At 33.2% G+C, this 22,295-nt stretch overlaps 1 protein-coding gene across 2 annotated transcripts; it reads right to left on the bottom strand.

Moving 5' to 3' along the window:
• Positions 1–269: 269 nt before the first annotated feature.
• LOC138323789 (SEC14-like protein 1) lies at positions 270–22,168 on the bottom strand. Of its 2 annotated transcripts, none has more exons than XM_069268634.1 (14): positions 22,010–22,168; positions 13,262–13,411; positions 11,790–11,921; positions 11,129–11,257; positions 10,292–10,532; positions 9,779–9,912; positions 9,349–9,538; positions 9,062–9,150; positions 8,377–8,754; positions 7,974–8,111; positions 7,405–7,653; positions 6,862–7,007; positions 6,309–6,413; positions 270–5,925 (listed from the first exon to the last, which is right to left on the bottom strand). In XM_069268634.1, exons 1-14 carry the CDS (start codon positions 22,070–22,072, stop codon positions 5,913–5,915), a joined length of 2,157 nt encoding a protein of 718 aa, XP_069124735.1. In that variant the 5' UTR covers positions 22,073–22,168; the 3' UTR covers positions 270–5,912. The 2 variants fall into 2 exon arrangements, with proteins under 2 accessions (XP_069124735.1, XP_069124736.1); XM_069268635.1 differs by having other exon boundaries at positions 6,295–6,413.
• Between the last annotated feature and the right edge of the window lie 127 nt (positions 22,169–22,295).

The following is a 22,295-nucleotide window of genomic DNA, read 5'->3' on the forward strand; positions in this document are numbered from 1 at the left end:
GGTTTCTGTTTTTAAACCATGTGATGTGTGAAACAATAGGCATTCATATGTCACCTCACTTGACATGACAATCAACATTGTCAGAAAATAAAGCCTTCTTACACATCTACTAGTTACAGTAGAAATTTGTGGGATTCTTTTAGGAGTTGTCCAGAAAAGAGTTGTCCAGTGTCCAGATAAATGGACAACAGACAGATATTAATTCCAGTACATGTATAACCCAGTATAATAAAGTTATTTTAATTTTGAACAAAAACAAACACAAATGATAAGGTTTAATCTTTATTGCTAACAATTCAAAATGTATTGCAAAATGGTTACATATAGGTAAACAAATGGATGATTTTGATAACATTCCTTTCTTGTACACACATTACATGTAATTGTACCATATATGATGATGAAAACTCCTCGTACAACAAACTTACACACAACTCTACACAAAACCTGTATGTCACTGAGAAACTGACACCAGTGTTACATAAACATATGTAGGTCATATCATACAGGCAATTATTTTGAGGGTAAAAAAAATTTGATCTTCATTTAACAATTTGAAGGAATTTAGATTCTGGGACATTCTTATAACAACATGAAAGACTGGTCCTGTCAATTTCTCAATTCTGAAGAGATATCTACCCTGTCCACAAAATATCATTTTATCAGTTAAAATTCAAAATTCTAACTTTCTACAAAATATCAATTAAGTATTGACCCCACACAAACAATGAGCTATATAGTAAATCAATTATCCAAAACCTTAGCCGTCGGTTTAGTACTGTATACGCGTCTACAATGATGGACATGGACAATCAGGTTAACACTTACACACACATGCTCATTTATAAGACTTTCACACAGATCAGAATTATAATGGAGCTGACAACTATTAGGATACAGTCAATTGTATATTAAAGTAACACAGGGCATTTAATCTGTTTTCCCTTTAAGCTCTTACCATTATAGAGTTATCTGCCCATGTGGGTAGGTATTGAATGTGACGTCACATGTGTGAGGTGTAAACTCCAACTTACTCATAAAATAATGCTGTCATAAAGAGACCTATCAACAAGGGAAGTAACTCTGCAATAATCAAGGACAGAATACACATAACTAATCAGATTCCTTTGAATTTGTCTTCTGATTTAGTCCTACAAATCAGTCCTTTGTACAAGTATAAAAACAGATGTCAAATGACTGTAAATTGGGATATTTTGGATGTGGCCATATTTTGACTTAATTGGCGTTTGGCATAAAAGTGCCAAAAGTTAACAGACCAATTTATTTATTTGTATAACTATTGATATATTTAGATGCCATTTATTAGGTATGTGAACACATACTCTCAGGTAAATTACTTGATCGCATAACAAAAACATACATTTCAGGTATGTGTTGTCAACTGGAAATAATGTGTTACCTGTGTGAGTCTTTCTTTTGTGCAAACATGTATATAATCAAATGTGTGACTATTAATCACTTTTAATGAAGACCAGTATTTCAGGGTTCTCTTTATAACGATAAGGCTTCAAAACTAATGTCAGTTTTTAGTTGTGGCGTGATTGCGTATAAACAAAGTAAATCTTCAGATTTTTTTCTTTTCATCAAATCAGGTTATGCGCTAAAAATGTACAAGACTTAGGGAAACGCCAAATTTAAACGCACCAAAATTTAACCACCCTATTTTGCTACAAAAATGCCAAATTTCCCCCGACACCAAAATATCCCAATTTACGATAATATACAATGATGATACATGAATGACTATAAACTTAAGTTGGTAACACAGATGATGTTGATGGCATTTTCTCCAGGAGACAATAGTTGGTCATGATACCCTTTTTTCCACGTCACATACACACAACTTTCTTAACAAAACAAATAGGATTTGACACAAGATAGTGGTGACCATGATTCCTTCTTGTAAGTTTTGACAGTATAGTGTTTTTAATAAACAGCTAAAAGACAACTATATCATATTACAACTGTAACACTTTGGATTCATGTGCCTTATTTAACTATCACCAACGATTATTATCATACAGTGTATGACGGTTTGAAGACTTCTATGGTTTAACAAGAAATAAAGTATATGATTAAGAAATAATCTCTAATGAAAAAATCTGTATATGTATCCCAAAAACTGTACATGTATGATTTAGAAACAGCCCAAAAAATAATTTCATTTCTGGAAATGGTTCAGTTTAACAGAAAACACAATGTTTTTGACAATACAGATGATAATGAGCCATAAAAATTAATTCTAAATTGATCACTGCCTTTGATGAATCTGCTATCAACACATTTTATACGTCTTGGTGCCATTCCAATTAAAATCATGTATCAGCTTAGATCATATTACTTCATAGTTGTCAATAACGTTTATTATATTATTTTGGCAAAATATCAATTATGTAAATATTTTTCTTCAAGCCATTAAGTTCAAAATACACCTGATAATTGAAGACTATTAGTTCCATAAGTAGTCTCATTAAGTAGACATTTGGCACTAAAATCAAACACATCTGTAAACACAACTCAACAAATACCACTGTACAATAGATATGTTTGGAATAGCCACACTGCCGGCAGCCAGTTTACACTTATATATTATCCTAATGATGTCATAATTTAGCAATAAAGTTGACAGTTCAAACCGCCCATGTACTGCACATGACTTTGCATTTAGTATACTTTACGCTCCGACATTGCTCTGACATTGAAAAGATACAGAAGTGTGTGCGAGCATGAGGTATAACAACATACTATCTGGCTATAGATAAATTCACCAGGGAGTTATTTAGTTTCTATGTTTTCTATAGTTCCCTTATATTCCTACTGGTTTATTGCACTGTAATCAGAAATTTTCAAAATTAGCCTGGCGAGGAATTGTCACTTATTCCTTAAGATTACGGTAATCTGATTAACGAAGATAGCAGTACATAGATTTATTTTCACATTCCGTAATGTAATCAATCCATATTGGCAGTTAGATAAACAACATCTATTGACTATACATGTACAGTGTATTTGATTCTGTACCTTTAACATTCTTCTGTTGTCAACAATTTCTTCAAAAAAGCAGTTTGTCAATAAAAATATAATAAATAAATACCAATTGATATTATAACAATGCTACCAGAACAGTCCTCTGCACTTTGTGTAGCAGTTGAACTAAACAGGACCGAGCACTCTACCAAGCACTCTTGATAGGACCAAGCACTCAACCAAGCACTCCGCTTCTGAGGTATAGGCGATGGGATTTTCACATCACTTTACTAACATCAATATTGTAGCTACCTTTTCTATATTAATTAACATTTCTTGGAGAATAACATGAATCAAACTTAATTAAAGTAACTGCCTCCAGTTAACAAATGTTTTGACACTATTTGTTTAACAATGTATTTTCCTCTAATTTACCCTGAATTCTATATTGAACTATTCAAGTATCATATTTGGAAGAGTTCAAACAAGTCTAAAGGGGTGAGGGAGTTAACTCAGAAACTTTCTCCCCTAGGAGAATTCTAAAAAGCAGACAAGAATGATAGGGGAGAGGGGAGAATTACAACTGAAGAAGTATTCAATTCATTTCTCAAGGGAGACAACTCAAAATGTGTGCAATAGTTCCACATGGAGACCAATCCACAAATCATGCAAATGATTTTCATAACAAACTATATTACATGAGAACCAATGTGTTTCTTCATATAAACATAAGGACAAACACGATCAATAAGAGAAATTACAGATTCTTCAGAAAACACACGGAAGAGCAATTACTGACTGTAAAATAACAACATATGTATACTAGTTGCAGTACAAAGCTACATAGAACTGTTTAGTCTGAAGTATAGACGGAAGTCATAAAAACAGTAACATTAAGTTTCCCTCCTTTCTTGATACTCAACAGTTGTTACAAAACAGTATTTGTATTTAGTGAGTTCTAATAGAGCTATACATCAGTCAATAACAAATGAATAAAATATTACAAAAATGTGTTAACAAAATGTTTATGATATTGTTAGAAAAGAAAATTCTTTACAAATATGATTGATAAAATATAACCATCACAATGGTTTTAAAACGTTAATAAATAATATTCAGATCATATACCCTGGTATCAACTCATCCACATTCTCATTGTATTCAGATTCTTACCTCACTCCCACCAAACTCACAATATTCTAACAAAATCTTCATAAATAATCTAAAAACAATATGACTGGTACAGGAAGAACTGAAATTATGGTTTTGCACACCATGAGGCTCAGTCATGTAGATATACAATGGATGACAAAACTCTTCAAAACATTAGATCATAAATCCTAAAGATAAAACAATCTGCAGTGTATATAGCACATAATGACTAGAACGACTGGTGATTGAGAAATATAAGAAATGTCATGTGGAGTCGCAGTACAACCACAACGATCGTTAAACATCTAACAATATAGTCATCACTGCAATCAAGTGAAAAAACAATAATTCATTTCAATTTAATACTCTAACTAAGATGACCTGAAAATTCACTTCTATTTTGATTTTGAAAACCGTTTAATATTATGAGGATAATATACTGTCTTTTGGTCAATTTCTTTAGGACAATTCAAAGTTTTTTCTCACTCTGGGGTGATATCCACGTGATTTTTTTTCAATAAATGTAGCAATGTTATGATACCTGCTACAAAGGGTAGATAATTCTCAATAATAATTGGAATTGACACGTAAATCGTTTTATAACTGAAATATTATGAATTCCCATTTGATATGATAATCTTCACTTTTTAAATAATGCACTACATTTAATAATCTCCAAAAATGATTATGTAGTTTTGTATAAGTACTGTCATTATAACCAACATTTCTTTACCTGGTAGTCTTTTGTCTCTTCACGCCAAATACCCAAGCCTTTATGATGATAGCTTTGAAATTTGAATCATTCAGTACTGTTTAGCATGATCATTCCCAATACTTGAATTAGTATCTAGCAAAAGATTTCAATTAAGTACCAAAGGAAGGCATTATAAGGATCTGACTATAAAAATATCTTATGAAACCGACAAACAACCTATATCAAATCATATCCGGTAGACATATCACAGATATACATATTTTATCACATGGGCAATGGGAGATAACTCACTATATTCTAGACAGGAGTCTCGACTTACATGTCTGAGCATACCTACAACAACGCATTGTTACACAGTTACCTAAATCTAGTCGGGTGATGCTAGTGTAATGATTTTTCTTTAAAAGGTATGGGGCGAAAAGTGTTAAAAATATGCTGTAGAGTTGTATAAGGTATGTGGTGTAATGTAGCCCTGCTTTTTAGGTAGTATATAAAGAATAGTGTAAATTTGTGAAACTACATATGTATTAAACTATGCTATTAGCAAAAATTACTAATGGAGCAAGTTGTGTTACATATTAAATAAAGTATGTAGAAAGTTATGTAATTTGTCAAATTAGGTAAAAGTGAGATATGTCAATTACAAAATTTGGTATGGGGTGAGATAAGTAAATTACAAAATTTGGTATTAGGTGAGGTATGAATTAATCTGCTGTATTCAATGTCATTAAACTACCTAACCATGTAGAGAAATGCCAATAATGACTTTGTCAATCGAAAATGCAGAGAAAACAATGCCGTGTAGGTGATGTTGAGATGAGATATGGCAATTTTGCAACTTTGGCAAGTCCATCAATCACGAATCGACTAGAAACAAACACAGCAATGCGAGTGTTTCTGTACACAGCCTAGCCAGCTGGTCGTGTGAAGAGGTAGTGAGATCCAGCTCCAGAATCGCTGAGACAGCTTTCTCTCACGATATGTTGTTACTCGTTCAGAGCTCCAGGACAAGTGCCTGGGAAAAGGTTTATTCTCCGTCAATATCCTCAAGCATCTGTCACCTTTTTAGCCTGAAATAATTACACAACAATGCAGATATAATTTACTGAAGTTTACAAATATTAATGAAGCTTTATTTCTGTATACTAATCCAAAAAAAACTAACTTAACTTTTAGCAGTTTGAAAAGGCTCTTCTAGATCATTGATGCAATATAGACAGACATATAAAACACACCCATAATCAAAAACTTACTATTGCTCCAGAAGAGAAAACTTTCAATATTAGCACCCAGCACCGTTTAATCTGTAAGATCGATATTTTCTTTGCTATTCCTCTCTTTCTGCTTTGCTTCAAGCATTTTATGATAAATAAATAAGTAATATGAAGTCTATCAAGCAATAATCAACTTCAAAAAGGTTAAGAGATCAGTACACAAACCATATAGTCTTTACCTGTGGATACCGTCCGGCGGGACCGTGGACAGACTACTCTGTGATGTACCGATACTTAGGGATGAGAAAGCACTATGACTGGACTGCAAGCTTGTCATTGATCCCCTGTACAAACAGTTGGTAGAAATTCAATGGAGATTCACACTAACTGATCTCTTAATAATTTGAATCACTTAAAATCTTGCTGAAAGTTTGAATTTTTGCATGCTTTTAAGTTTTGTTTATGGTTGTTTTGTTGCTTCTATTTTGTTGTGGTTTTTTTGGCAACGATACTATATGAAAGACATATATATCAAACTAGAACAACAAGTTTTACTGTTTCACTCTCTATTTGAGCATAAAGTAAGCATATATGACTATTTTCATGAAAATCACTTGATGATATTAGTGTGTTTAAATAGAGTCAGGTAATTAATCATTTGTTTCATCAGTACTTCTGTAAAATATTGACCCTAAGTAGCAGGGATGATTTAGGGAGTTGTCGCCCTTTGACCTCTGACAACAGTTCCCTTGAATGAACTGACCCCACGGTACCTGTTGTATTGGTATTTACCTGAAGGCTGCTGACTCCAGTATCTCCGTGTAGAACATGACTTTAGATTTGTGTGTAGCCAGGGGAAAATCAAACACAGCTTTCCCAGCATCAAAGTACTTCCACTGTAGTATGTAACTTCCTGTCTGACTAGTCACGTGAGATCCCTGACAGGACAACGGGGCAAATTAGTCCAATTTACAGAAGGGAACCAAAATAGAAAACACAAATACACATATATTAAAGAGATCTCTCTTTACTATAAAAGAGAATTTACAGTAAATAAACATATTTTCTCATCATCTTAATTTCATGTTTTCATGTCTAAACACTTTTTCACAGTTACTTAATTTCGTGAATTACATTTAAAACATTCTTATACTGAATATGTGTTACATCTACCGTGGTAAATATTTTCATGGATTCTTCTTGCCTATAATATGCACAAATTTTAGCAAAAATGAGTTGGTTTATATTATTTCTTTATTGAGTGGTTTGGAGACTTAAGATGAAAAACTGGAAAGATGATAATTGATAATGATGCTTGGACATTTGAACACTCACTTGAACACTATCTCCATCCCTGCATATATGTGGTGGCTCTACGATGCTCAGGTCCATGCCTACTTGCATGTTCTTGTCGACGTATTGCGTAGAGCCAATACCACCGACGGCACCACTGATGTGGTGTTGGTGTAGAGGGTCTCCAGACATTTCATGTTTACATCGTAAAACGGTGAATGTGACGTCGCCCTTCAGAATGTCAAAGTCCCACGTAATCACAGATCCCTTCTGAGGAATCGATATCATCACCTACAATGACAAATTAGACATCATTGTTTCTCCTTTTGATAATTTCATAATATTGTCAAATAAACTTGGTGGTAACCTAAATGTGCCAGGTCTTACTGTAGGAAGAAACTAAAGTGATCATGCACATTCCAGGGGAAATATAAGCATATACATGTACCATTAAGCCTTCTTACAACACTGTAAATTATAAATGATATGCAATGACATTTGTGGTAAGATCTACTTAACATATTTTTTATTTCCAACCAATTTTTTTACATCTCTTTTGATGTAAATGAAATATCAATATGATTATATATAACAAGCTGAAAAACTGTTACCTCATGAGGGAAATCCTTGACAATGTGGCAGGTCTGATATAAACTGTCAGTACTGAGGGGCGGGCCCTCAGGGGCCTTTTCCGTAAACTCCTCTTTATAGAGAGACTTTGGCACAAGACCCCCTTCAGGTACATCACACTGGTGATAAAGAAATTTAAAGTCAATCAACAGGTATACTTATTCTACAAATGTTTTCATTCAAAAGTCCTACCAACTAAATCATCAAAAAAAATATTTCATAATGATAGAATAGCTATTTTGTGACCAAAACACTATTGAAATTATACTACTACATATATGTTACAGTTGAAATATCGATTTGATGAAAACTACCTGCAGAAAGGTGTCAAATTGAAACATCAAAGATCTAAAATAAGAAATATTAGACTTAAATGTTACTTACAAAACAATCTCCACCGAGGAAATCTGGTATATATTTCTTGTCTATGAATTCTATCAGCCCTCCGGGTCCCTGGTAGTCGTTTCCGCCGTAGATCATGAATTTCTGTCTGGTGTCTTCATCGATAAAGGGGCTAACAAGAGTCCAGAGAACGGGAAACACTCGGGGAGCACGGACAATGAGTAGACGTCCCATTGTCTCTGGGTAGTTAGCCTCGACCATCTCTATGATCCGGAGTAGGGCACGTATACCTGGCCGCCACAGGTGTCTCATACTCAGGCCATCAAGGTCCACAATACAGGTACACGCACTCACAGGGAAACCTCGCAGTCGTGTCGCATCACCAGCTCTCCTCAGTCCTTCCTCATTTACATACAAAACCTATAACATTTAAATACATATGTTTAGTTAAAAACATAAATACATAGCCATGTAAAAGTAAATGATCCACAACACCTTAGTTATTACATAGAGAATCCAAGACAGTATGCATACCATGGGACACAAACTACAACATTCTACTGTTTATATATGAAATTACTGACATTTAAAATTCACAGCTCTGCTTTATTTATTTGTTTACTTTCAACACTTAAAATATGTTCATGTTTTAAATTGTCATTAACATTGCAGTGAGTGAGTGTATCAGGAGAAAACATTGAGCAGACATACAGAAGTTTTTACGTACATGTTTTAGGAGTACTTCCTCCCCAACAGATTTCATTAAACCTTTCACATCCATTTGTCCAAGTTTGAGGACATACAATGGCCGTCCATCTACAACAGAAACATCAACTCTTTTAAAGTCAAGACACCAATTACAAAGTATATTAGTTTGTTTGACAGAAATTTATTATAAACAATATTCTTTCTTTCATTTTCTACAAAAGCAACGCTTAGTTTGCTTATAATAATTAAATACTATCGCATATCAGGTTATTTTTGTGGGTCAACATTTCCACGATTTAAGCGTACCTTTGTCGTTGTAGTGCCAGCCACCACTGTAGTACTGGTTCATGATATCCCCAGGCTGATATGATTCCAGGAGATGGTCGATGTTGTGTAGCTTCCTCCACGCCAGAGAATGTACCAGCATGTCACGTGACTTGTCTACAATGAACTCGCGTGCTCGAAGAAATCGTAGAATGTGAGCATCTCTTGGTATCTATAACAGTGAAACATGGGATTGAGATACTCTCATAGCACCATGTTTGGTTAAGAAATTAACAATGTAATATTATGGTGTGTGTGCAAAATTTACAAAGATCAGTTGTAGAAGTTATATAGATTTAATGTGATTTTATGCAGTTCGTCTTAGTAATGAGGCAAATAAAAACCTTTACAAAACATCATCTAAATTATTTCCAAGTATTGAGATAGACTTATAATAGGTTAGCTTACTTACCTTTCCTTTATGTGTTTCCTGAAGCCACTGTCGTAGCTGTACAAGTCTACTCTCCTGTACAGGAGTGAGGGAGCCAAGAAATCGTTCTATGTATACATCCTCAAGTTTACCACTCTTGTCTGGAGGAGACATACCTACAAACACAAAACATTTGAACAATTGATAATGAAATTAAACTTGGGACATAATCAGGACAAATCTAATAGATTTTGTTTGTCAGTTTAATTGTAACATATGTTCAGCTATTCTGTCGTGCAGTATGTTACATTCACCATAAGTATTTTCTCCATTGCATTGATTGAATTGAACACTTAAAATTCTGATCCGGCCCTTCCTCACATTTGTAAAGTGTTTTCTTGAAAATCCCGGCATGTGCTAAATCTTGTCAGTGTAAGTTTGGGTTCCCTTCCCTTAGTTTAGAGCTGTTAAAGCATTTTAGGACTGAGACACCATTAATTAACCCAGTTTTATACTTTTGGTTTGCATTGTTATGAGACAGTTGTGTCCCCTTACCTTCCAGATCTGTCGAGGGTTTGTTTGTACATATCGTGGCTGCTGTAGCCCCCAGTACCAGACTTGACTGACTGCTGTGACTGTGGGCACTATTGGAGCGACTCCTCAGGCCACTATCCTGGGATGGTGTATCGTCTGTCTTGATGTCGATGGCTGCTGTCTCTGGAGGCTGCCATCTTGGAGTGTAGGGTACTCCCGACGTCAGGATCTCATTGATGTAGTACTCGATGACCTCCTTACCCTGTATGTCAATCAAAAAACTTGTACAGAATTACATTTTATTATGGATATTCTAACAGATCATAATGTATGACATGTAATATTCTTTGTGTATTCATTATTGGTTTGTCATATTTTTATGTACATTCCTTTACATAATATGTGGTAATACATTATACAATATGTTACATTTATTTTTATGTACATTCCTTAATATAATATGTAGTAATACATTATACAATATGTTACTTTTTTTTCTATCATTGTTTACTACCTTTCATAAACTTATCATGAAATGTACCGGTATATCAACAAACAGATTGCAGAGATGAAAGTCACAAATTAGCAATACATATGAAAGTACAAAATAGTAATACACCTAATTCTGTTGCATTACATAGGTAAAAAGTATTATGAGTCATACCTTGTATCAAAATTATAACATTATAGTAAATAATAGTTAACAGTTTAACATGCTTGTAAATACGCCTTAAAACAGACAGACAAGCATCCTATCATCTGTGTTTAAGGTGTGTAACTCTCTTACAATTATCCAGACTTGTTTTACTGAACAAGGGACCACATGCGGCCCTGTCAGTACAAGTCCTTCTCACTAACCTTCTTTATGTTGGCAGCATACTGTTTCATTGCTATCTTTTCCACCATACTTTCAAAATTGAAGAAATGTTTGATGTCTAAGCTTGCGCTCTGTTCAAAACAAGTCCAGTCGGGGTTCTCTGAGTGTACCTGTACAAAATCAAGATTTGATTCAGATCATAGTGTGTGTGATTTATGACATTAACAAAGCACAAGTGACAGCTAGGCGTCAAGTTGAGAATTTAAAATTTCTATCTGTTATAAAATTTTCTAAATGCTGATTTCCTCAATCATAAAAACACATAAAAATAAGCGTGGGATTTGTTTTATCCCTTTTAACATTTCTTAAATCCTGATTTCTTCAATCTTTCTAAATTATGGAAATTGGCCGTTAAGTTACAGATACTCTTGAGTTAATGAAGCTGGGGTTTTGTATTGGTTACACCTGCATATAGTTTATAGCTTTGTTTAGTTTCAAAGTAGTGACTGTTTTTAGAAGGAAAGTGGCATGTAGATAAAATACAAAGAAAAGAAATGTACATGAAATAATTCATGTAATACTTATTTCACAACAATCTTACAGAATTTGTCAGAGACAAAGGGGTAAATTTGTATGTAACTATGACAATCCAAACTTATGTAAATGTTTACATGGCCATCTGGCTACAGCTGCTGAACTCACAGAATATTGACAATGTTCGTTGATGATGATCCTCGAGGCGAAACTCTCATTATGAGCATCTATTTTTAGAGTTCGGTTACGTCTATCTAGGGCATTCTTCTGAATGAAGAACACATGGTCCACTCCCATGATCTGAAATTATACAAATATATTTAAATCTAAATCGAGATACGAGATAGTGGACCCTGAGGGCCCTTTCATGTCCATTTACTAATTATACACAGGGAATTGTAAATATTTTAAAATGATGATACCGCAATAGAAGATTGTATTATACATATAATCACCATATTCAAGTCTATCGTTTCTGAATTCTAATCCATTTACAAATTTATGACAGGTAGGTATTCTAAAGCGTTTTTTAATGTCACATCGAAGTTTTCTATTAACCATGGTAACAGTTAAATAGCTATGATATATCACCCTAACAAGAGCTAATGTGTAAATGACTATGTACCTGGTAGTATAAGAAGTTTAAAGTTGATTGAGGTAGCGGATTAACAATTGATTAACAGATCTGATATGCTCGATAAAGTCCTAGATTGAACGCAGGTGTAAATGTCACTTAATCCTGTAAAATCAATGGAGAAGTCAGAACAATCTGTCCCAGTAACCTCCAAAAATACCCCCTGATCAATTAGCAGATGATGGAATAGTAAATCTATAAACTTAATTACTACTGTATAGATTTTTCTCTCCTGAAGAAGCAGGCACTGATGAGTACATGAATTGGGCTGGAAATTGCTGTCCCATTCCAAAGGTCAAGTATGTACAATCATAAAGATTTTCTCCCAAGCTAATTAATAAACCTTGTAGACCATTTCGGTAACACCATATCTACATGTACTCATGTTTCTCTCTCATTTTTTTTAATTTTTTTTTTTTAGAAATGTCTTAAAACAAGTACATGTATTGATAGATGTATGGGCCTTAACATTTGCAGCAGCCATATCATCTTCACACTCATTTATCAGTTGTGCCTTTGGTGTTTAGGTTCATTAAAAATTTACAATACAATTGAATCCTGTTAACTTGAAGACCTTGTTTAATTGGATTAACTTTGCTAGCCCTGACTTAAATGTTCACTATGTATTCAAGTAAACCTGAACTATCAATAACTAAGAAATGCTATCGTGTCCTGATGAGTTGATATTGTTAATTCTGACAGATTACAACAAAGGTTCAGCCTATACATAGCTACCAGACGACAACCAGCTGTTACCGGATTAAGGGCAGACACACAGGGAATATCTATTGTAAAACAATAACTTTATACATCAGAAACAAACAGATGCTCAAATGTAATAATTTGCTAACTACACAAACAAAACCATATGTTTTTATCTTCTTCTGAATCTCTATTATATCCTTTAGGGGTTGTAAAGATATTAAGTTAACCCCAGCCTATATATATAAGATAAATCATAAGCCTGTAGAGTTTACTTTTATGGTTAGTGTAGTATAGTTATTACCTTTTTCAGTATGTAGGGAGCGTCCACGTTGAGTTTACATCTACGTTCCACCACATGTTCAGCTTCGTCCTCCGACTTGTGTTCGGAAGTGATCTCACAGCCAAGGAAAACAGGAATCATTTTACATGTGGGAAATCTCTTCTCATAGGCCTACAACACACAATAATATCATTCAAATTATCAACATTTTTTTTAATGTAAGATTTGACAGATATTGATATAGGAATGCCCTTCATTTCATGATGAGGCAACCATAAATTCAATACAGTGCCTAATGCTTGAAATACTGTATGCATAAACCTAGCCACTTATTTTTGGAGGTCAACATTTTTGTGATTAATCAAAAAAGGGAAAATTAAATTCAAACGGTTATTTTCAAGATCTGACTTAAGGGTGTACAATAAAACAGGGTTTTAACGAAACTCTGAAAACCAACAAAATTACTTCATTATAAACAGTTTGTTATACACAAATTATGGATAGTCTTCCTATAGGAACATTGGTGTAGAATGAAAAGCGTTATGCTAATAACTAATAGCCATGAATTTGTCGTAAGAATGTTCTTTATAAACATGCTTCACTATATATATGATTCAACCATATCTGAATATTTTATGAATCAAATTTTTGCTATCAAAGCAATATCTCGCCATGAAAACTGGCTACACAGTGATATATAATGTGTCATGATCTGTCATTATCTAAATGTAACATTTTAATAAGATTGTATCATCAGAGAAAAATTCCTGAAAATGTGTGACAACTCACTGCCCCGCAGCCCCTTTTTTAACATTTGGGGCAACAAACACAAACTAAAACATTTTCCAGACAATTCTAGAATTACTCTATTGACTTATTATCAAAGCCAAATGATCAATATTCCTAGTATCAATTTGCTACAAAAATGTCAACAGTGTAACAAGCTGTTCTAAATAGGCACTGATTAGTCCAAATTGGTACAATTACTTGTAAGTAGACCTGGCATATATACAGGCCATTATTTCAGCAGCAACAAAGAATTTTACAGAAATTGTCAAGTATAATAGCTGGTAACTTATTCTGATGTTGGCCAAGTACAAATCATTTAGCGATCAATTGTGTGAAAAAATTATGATATCAATTATTATCTAGAACTGGACCGAAGCCAAATCTGATCTTTTAAATTAAGCATGATGATTTATATACATCTCATAAAAACTATATCCTTTCTTTAAACAAGCACAACTTGATACACTTGGTGCATTTGTGGTTTGAAAATAAGCCAAATCTATATGGTATCATCTTAACAAACAGCTATGATGTTTATTGAACACTAATATGTAGATATATATCATGACGCACATGAGTCATTCATCGCTGTTTCACGGTCAAGGTACATAGATCACAACATTATATGTACAATGTATAAGTAATGGTTATAGTTGACAGATCAAAAGTGAAAAATATTATCCAAATCAATAGACTAGCTGTATTTAGTCAAAGTTGGAAGTATATATGTAACAGTCCTTCACCTATATGATATAGTACAGCTAGAAAAGTAATTAATAACTTGTTTTGAAAATGTTGATAATTAATAACTACACACAAAATCATGTTTTGTATCATAGAGTGTATACAAATACACAAGTTGTAATATGTACAATATCACAATTGTAAGAGACTTTCCCATTATTTACACAGGCCAGAGGGACAACTGCGACAAACAACCTTGAGGCACGCTATCAACTTATATAATTATCAATGATGTACGGCACTTTGAACAGGAATGGTTAATTTTCCGTCTCTGTAGCGACTGATTTCGACTAATTTAATAGTTTAACTTGATATAAATGAAGGTACGTGAGCATATGATAATGTTAGATAAAATAAACCATCATAAAATATTAGATTTTTTTTTTTTATTATATTAATATTATTTTTCTGTATCATATGATCTGTATGACAAATGTAAACGTCTCTGTGTACACTTCTCAGTAAGTGTTAGGCTCCATTATATCACCATGCTATGGTGCCATGGTTCCGTTGTGTGTATATATACATGTAATTACATCAAAGCCTATCTATTTCTACCTCCACCGACTTGTACTTCAACACAAGACAATGGTTGACAAGAAGTTTTACGTAGGACTTGCGTCATAGCAGTGTTCCATAACAGGTTTAAGGTATATTTTTGGGTTTTGTAGTGGTCGTGGATCACTAGTCCCACCCCAAGAGATCAGCAGGATCTGTTCTGTCAGCGTGTTTTATGTCCATTGTCGAGGGACCCTTTTATCTACCGACTCATTCCACACCCACTGTTTATAACAGTTATTAAATCTATATCTAATTTAAGATTGTGGGTTTTTTATTTGGTCATCAGAGCATGACAAATGACCTACAGACAGAAATATAATATTACCAGTCACCCAAATTAATTATAAACTTCTATTGTTTATAATATTAATGCAGGATCAAATCAAATCCTATCACAATTATATATTACACTTATAGAAAATTACTTGAATTTTAATCATGCAAAGATGTATAAAGAAATTTATGATTCACTGACTCACATGTATTTCATGATAACAGTAAATTGTGAAGTTATAGCTGCTGTTAACCAAATCATTTTCACTAATATTCATATTTTTAAAATATCAAATATTTAAGTTATTTTAAAGCATTACAAAAATAATTTTATTAGATACAACAAGCATTATACACGCAAAAGTATAAAGCATTTTCCAGAGTATAAGTTACGATTTTTCCCCCCTGAAAATCGACCTATACACCAGTGTGACTTATACATGGATGAAAAAACCAAAATCAGATGATGTTTTTTGTTACGTTGTGATTCACATGAGAATGTAAGTTCTATTCACTGGTATATATCATGTAAGTTATTCTAGACATTACTCTTGATAATCGTTTACTTTTATAATAGTTGTTGATTTTAAACTATCCTACATACATAAATAAATTATGTTCATGTATCTATATATCCTTGATGTCACTGATCCTCACAGTAATGTCCCTTGTATTGTGATGTACGTATACATTTTATATAGTCACTGACCATAACTACTTAAAGCCTTCTCCCTTTTGGCACATATCAATGTACGTACATTAGTAAGTGCCAAGTACTAACAATCTGTTAATCCTTAATGTACATATAGGTTTAGGCAACTCCCAATGTATGAGTAAATTTACAATAAAACACAATGCACAAATCACAATCCGAAAAATTTATTTATTCAGTGATTTTTTTCTTAACATTTTTTAAATGTCTTTAGGCTACTGCTGTCTCTTATATGAACTTTGGTTTGATTGGTAAATTTGCTTTAACATCCTATAATAGTTAACAGCCAGGGTCATTTAAGGATGGAGATGGAGGTCAGGAAAGCTGGAGTACCCCAGAAGAAAACACCAGCCTAGCTAGCTACAGTCAGTAATACATAGAAATTCAACTGCCCCCACATCATGCACATGGGATTCTAACTTTCAACCCAGAGGTTGAGGGATTGTAGTAATATGTATGTTATCACTGCTGCCCCACTAATGAACCTGATAGACCACCTCAGTTGTAGGACTAAGGGAATCCTACACTTCAGCTACAGAAAACATTCTCCCCTCAGTCACTATTACATGTCTGGAATGTGTCCTCTTGTTGTACCATCCCCATAGCTACATGAGGCAGCCATATGCTTTGCTTTACAGTATTGACAACTAGCAGTTTGTAACTGTGCTAATATTACCAAAATCCATGCAGTACAATGAAGTCACTAATTCTATACAGCTGAAAGGGTTTGCTTCAATGAATCACTTCCAGACTCAGACAGATACATGTACTGTTATTGTTTTGAAGAAAAAAAGATGGTATGAAAAGTTGTGGTCATGGCTTGCTTTTGAAAGAGTGAAGGAAAGAATATGGAATGCTCATAAAGGAAGTTTACATTTATATAGCAAATAGTGTATAATTTATATACCAGTACTGTCCAAGTTTTCCTCTGCCCCTAGCACCCAAGGCTGACATGATACTGATAAACAGATGTCTAGTTTCTTGTGTGAAAATATCTACAAAACTCTCAAGCTAAGTTCAAACATTGACCTTAACAAAAGGAAAATGTTAGCTTATGTTGTAATACATGTCATATAAGTCTTTTTTATGTAGGAAGTAGTTTTAGGATAGGTGTGCCCAAACATGACTAGCCAGAATTTAAAAACTTGGGCCAAGGTTGTGATATATAAATAATACATTTGTATGTATACCTTTAAAATTTCGGTGTTTATACCATAGGTTTTAGAATTTACAGATATAATATACCTTCGATTATTTTGTAACCTTGTAACATGTCTAAGCAAGCATACCGGTATCTTGTGCTATACATGCATAACCAAAACTGTTTTCCCTCTTAAAAATTACTCTAAATGATTTTCTGAAACAAGATTTTTGCATGTTTATATCTAAAGACTAGTTCTACATAAAGAAAACTTAATTATATACCTTACCAGACCAAAAATGATTTTTAATGAAACTGTTTGTTGTGATCAAATGATAAATAAATTAGCTTTCATATATATGTAAATATATCTAACCTATACAATAAAGACTCGCGTATATATTATAGTTTTCATGTACCTTGACGTCTCTATTTGTATTGGGTCACCAACACAAACTTTAGGATATATACCATGTACTTTTTTTTTTAGTTTCCATTTAAACCATTGTATGTTCACTTACCAAGTTCAATGCTAACACAACTACGATGCTAACCTATAGTCAAGTACAAATCACGCAAGTTATGGATAAGAGGTCTTTTTGGAGACATGTACAAGTACATTTTAACTTCCAGCTTCACTAAAGGTTCAAGGTTCACAAAAATTATATGATGATATAGGGCCCCAAAACACATCTGATGAACTAGTGTAGCTATATCACAATTTTAATATGCTATCTATAGTACAGTTATCAGTACACCCTAAATACCTGTTCACAGATGTGATTTAAATAAATTCCACATTTAGTATTAGACGATCTGTATCAGTTGTGATTGGCCTTTTGTACCTTAGATTTCAGCACCACAACTTATGAAGTTTGAAATTTAGTCTACATCAAGCTTTTATAAAATACACATCAAAGGTCAAAATGAAGGTCAGGGTATACATATAATTGACCTATTTTAGGTATAGAACTACTTGATACAGGAAACAATGACGTGATGAACCATATGGATAGTAATGGTAAGCTTACGTGTTCTTCTATTGATAGTTAACCAAATTAAAGGTTTGAAAAAAATTATGGTAGATGATAAATAGACAGAATGACTATCTAACACAACACAAACTAGTTAAAGTTTATCCCATCTAGTACTGGTAGCTAGGAGACCTAAGAGCTATATATGTACCTAATTCTTAAGTTTGCTTTCAACGTCAGATAGCACCCAAAAAGGACAAATTAATGCTGATTAATCAGTAAGAAAATGATTAAGTAAGTGAAAGTGTCCGTATAACAGCAACTCAACGTAATCAAGATTACACAAACTTTGTACTAAATGGAGCAATTCATCTCGGAAATGAGTATTTTGACTTAAACCTGAAGTGGATACTTCCCTATCATATTCCATACCGGTAAACATAACAATATTAGACCTCAGTCTGGCTCAGACATATATTACACAACCTGTGCCCAATATACACAAGCAGAGCTTATAATAAGATTGAATTACTATGTTCTTATATATATATACACCCTTGAAATCAATGAAATATTTGATTTTATTACTGTAACATAAGCCTAATCCTCCTCTTATAGATAGGATTCAAAGCTGCCTGTTGCTAGCTAGTAATAAAACTCACATTCGTACAATATATCTCTTCAATGTTATCTATTTTTATAGCTATCCTCACCAACAATGTAGAATTTAAAGTACCTATTACTGCATTGTGGAATGTAGAATACATAAAAAATCTTGAGACAGAACTCTTCAATTTAGTTAATTGCAATTTCATACTATAAATAGGCAACAGGAGGCATTTACTTTATATTTACGTTATTTCCAATAACAACTATAATCATAAAATCTATAGACTAAGGCAATAATCAGACTTATATTAACAAATAAAATAACAGTAAATATACCAAAGAATTATGCACAAGAATTAACACAGATCTAGTGAAGTCATATATATTAACCTGCATGTTAGCAAAATGTTGCAATGGAACTATATTCTTTGGCTTCAGAGGTAGAAGTTTTCTGTAGTTACATATCAGACATTTATGTTTTCACTTTGGTTTTATTTTTGTTACCGTATTCGCCTTAATTAGCGCTCAGGTCGCTTAAATAATTGTAACAAAGAGGGGCGCTTATTAATGAACCAAAATACAAGTCATGGACAAAAAAAGTCAGCCATATTTGAAGTCTTTCTGTACTCATGGTACATTAATCTGTTACAGTAAACATGCATATGCCTTTTATCCTTCGAGACACATTATTGTGTCATGATTTATGTGTAACAAAGCATCTTTTTATTTACCAAACTTCATAAACCTTGATTCTTCTCTTAAATTACAATTTCTTATGCAGAATACGAACCTTCAATCCACGTTAGCGTCAACATTATATAACATGTACAGACGAAGATTATGTTTTGATTTTGTTCAATAATAATATGTACTAGTACATGCTTTTAAGAATCCTAACCTAGATAATAATACTGATCATGTATCTCCTTACCGATATACGATAGAATTAACACCATTTTATGATTTTAGATAAGTGAAGCTGTGCTCTTAACATGTGACGAATTTTTCAACTGGATAATTTGATACTTTTTAAATATATATATATATATATATTCTTTTAAGTGTCTCGTAAGTCAGATCTGGCTGGGCATTTTTATTCTAATTGGTAAATTGTTTATCATGGCTGTTTTTTACCCTGTTGTAAAAATGTGTGACACCCTAATAAATAAAACATTGTATTGTATTGTTGTATTGTAATATGGGACACAATACTGATGTAAGAGGCATCGAAAGTTGTAAAACATTGTTAAATCCATGGCAAGGGGGTGTTTATACAACTTCTCCAGAAAAGTGGAGGGGAAGAACACTAATTAGAGTGAATATGGTACCTCGTATATGATTTACTCCCAGTCAAAGCCTTGAATGCATTGTTATAGCTTATATCCAACTTAAATGACTATTTTACAAGTAACGGATATATATTAAATCAACCCATAACTTATGATCATATACTGTAGTGATAAGCAAAAAGAATTTGCATGGATGATATATTATCCAAAATGTAAAGAATTGTTGGGCAGAAAAACACATGTGGTATATATATGCGTCTTTAGCTTTTCTTAATATATGTTGTTACAATACAATTTTGCAAGTTTAGATACTCACTATTTAAATGAGGTTAAAAGGAACGCAATCAAAATGTTTGGACCTGTCATTACGGAAAATAAGTTTGTTGTTAAGATCTGCATGGGTCCAGTTCTGATATTTAATTGCCCAGAGACAGTTAATTTAAAAAGGCAATCATGTATAACACTCATGCAGGTCCTAGCATATATCCATTTACCATTCATTTGTGATTGCATATTTTTAACACAATATTATATAGATCTAATGAATAATCCTAGTACTAAGAAGAACTGATTTGCACAGTTCTGCCATTCAGTCTTTCAATAGATAAATTTTGTTTATATTATTTCCTTATAATAATTAAGCTACTAAATGACAAATAGCAGGTCAAAACAGAACCATTTAGATAACTGTAACAGTGTTAGACGTATGCAATTTATTACAATAATTAAACAATCAACAGCATTTGTGGTGTAGACTGAATGCATTGACACTTCCTTATCACAAAAACATAACAATCATGGCTACTGTTTTCTAATTCTAATATATTTTTTAATTGCACTGTATATAACCCCTTCCCCCACGCCACTGAGCCGATCACTCACCTAAAATCGTCACTATTGACGGCTGGTGATAAACCAAAGAAGAAGTTTACCATTCATGCGGCGAGTTGCATGTGTATCATAGGAGACTAGAGAATGTTCATGCTGTTACTCTTTGTAATACTGTATTTTAGCACATATTATGATTAATATGCGATGCTGTGCATAATTCTAAAATAAACAAAGTACGTAGTAGAACTTATACTGAACATGATTAATTGATATCAGAAAATTAATAAAACATTTATGCGTCATTGACACTGTTGTATTTTTGGACAGGTTCAAGTCGTTAATTCTCTTTTAAATATTTCATCTTTAATTTATTTTTCGATTATATTTTATTTGTAAATGATCTCCAAAGACTTTTTGCGTTTGTGGAGATGTTGGTTAGTAAGATCTTACATAACCTTAATCCACTTTCCCATGACCCTGAAATCAAAAGTGACTTTACTCGTCAACACAGACAGCTGTCAAAATTTAACGTTAGCACGTGTACTGAAATACAGCTGATTGTCATTCCTTGTTGAAATTCGTATTATCGGCTGATTATGTTTATTTGGGAAAAAAGGAAAACACAAATCCAATATATTGACAAATATTCAAAATATCGTGACGATCTGAAACTATCGAGTTTGTTTATTCATAAGAGTGTACGTAATCTTGGTCACCGAGTACACAAAGCCCAGTGACATGAATGACACACCAGATTTGACAGGTCGAGTTCAAGACAAGTTCTCTGATAAGAATGAATGCATACACAAGACATGGAATTGTATAAATGATAGTATATGTACTCACCGCCATGACAAGCTCGAAAGGGTATTTATACACCCTTACGGGTGACTGGTACGTCTGCACCATCACTGATTTCAGAATATTATCCTACCCACTCGAAAACCTATCAACACTCCAGTCGCATCTCGGGCCTAACAACACATTTACGGCTTTGTTATCATAGAATATAGTCCGTCACTTTGAGTTGATAAATTATAAGTATTATTCTTGTAACTGCTAAATCCTAAAAAGACGTTAATCATAATTAACAAAAATATTTAGGTAAAGTGTTGTCAATACACAATAGCTC

This window comes from Argopecten irradians, chromosome 5, assembly GCF_041381155.1.
Source record: "Argopecten irradians isolate NY chromosome 5, Ai_NY, whole genome shotgun sequence".
Lineage (NCBI taxonomy): Eukaryota > Metazoa > Mollusca > Bivalvia > Pectinida > Pectinidae > Argopecten > Argopecten irradians.

What these genes read in the sequence shown, in the direction of transcription:
- LOC138323789 (XM_069268634.1), bottom strand. Translation starts at nt 22,072, where the DNA reads ATGGTGCAGACGTACCAGTCACCCGTAAGGGTGTATAAATACCCTTTC. An exon ending in AGGAAACACATAAAGGAAAG is followed by an intron (nt 9,539 to 9,778) that starts GTAAGTAAGCTA and finishes TCACTGTTATAG; the next exon opens with ATACCAAGAGATGCTCACAT. An exon ending in CTGGAGTCAGCAGCCTTCAG is followed by an intron (nt 6,414 to 6,861) that starts GTAAATACCAAT and finishes CTGTTTGTACAG; the next exon opens with GGGATCAATGACAAGCTTGC.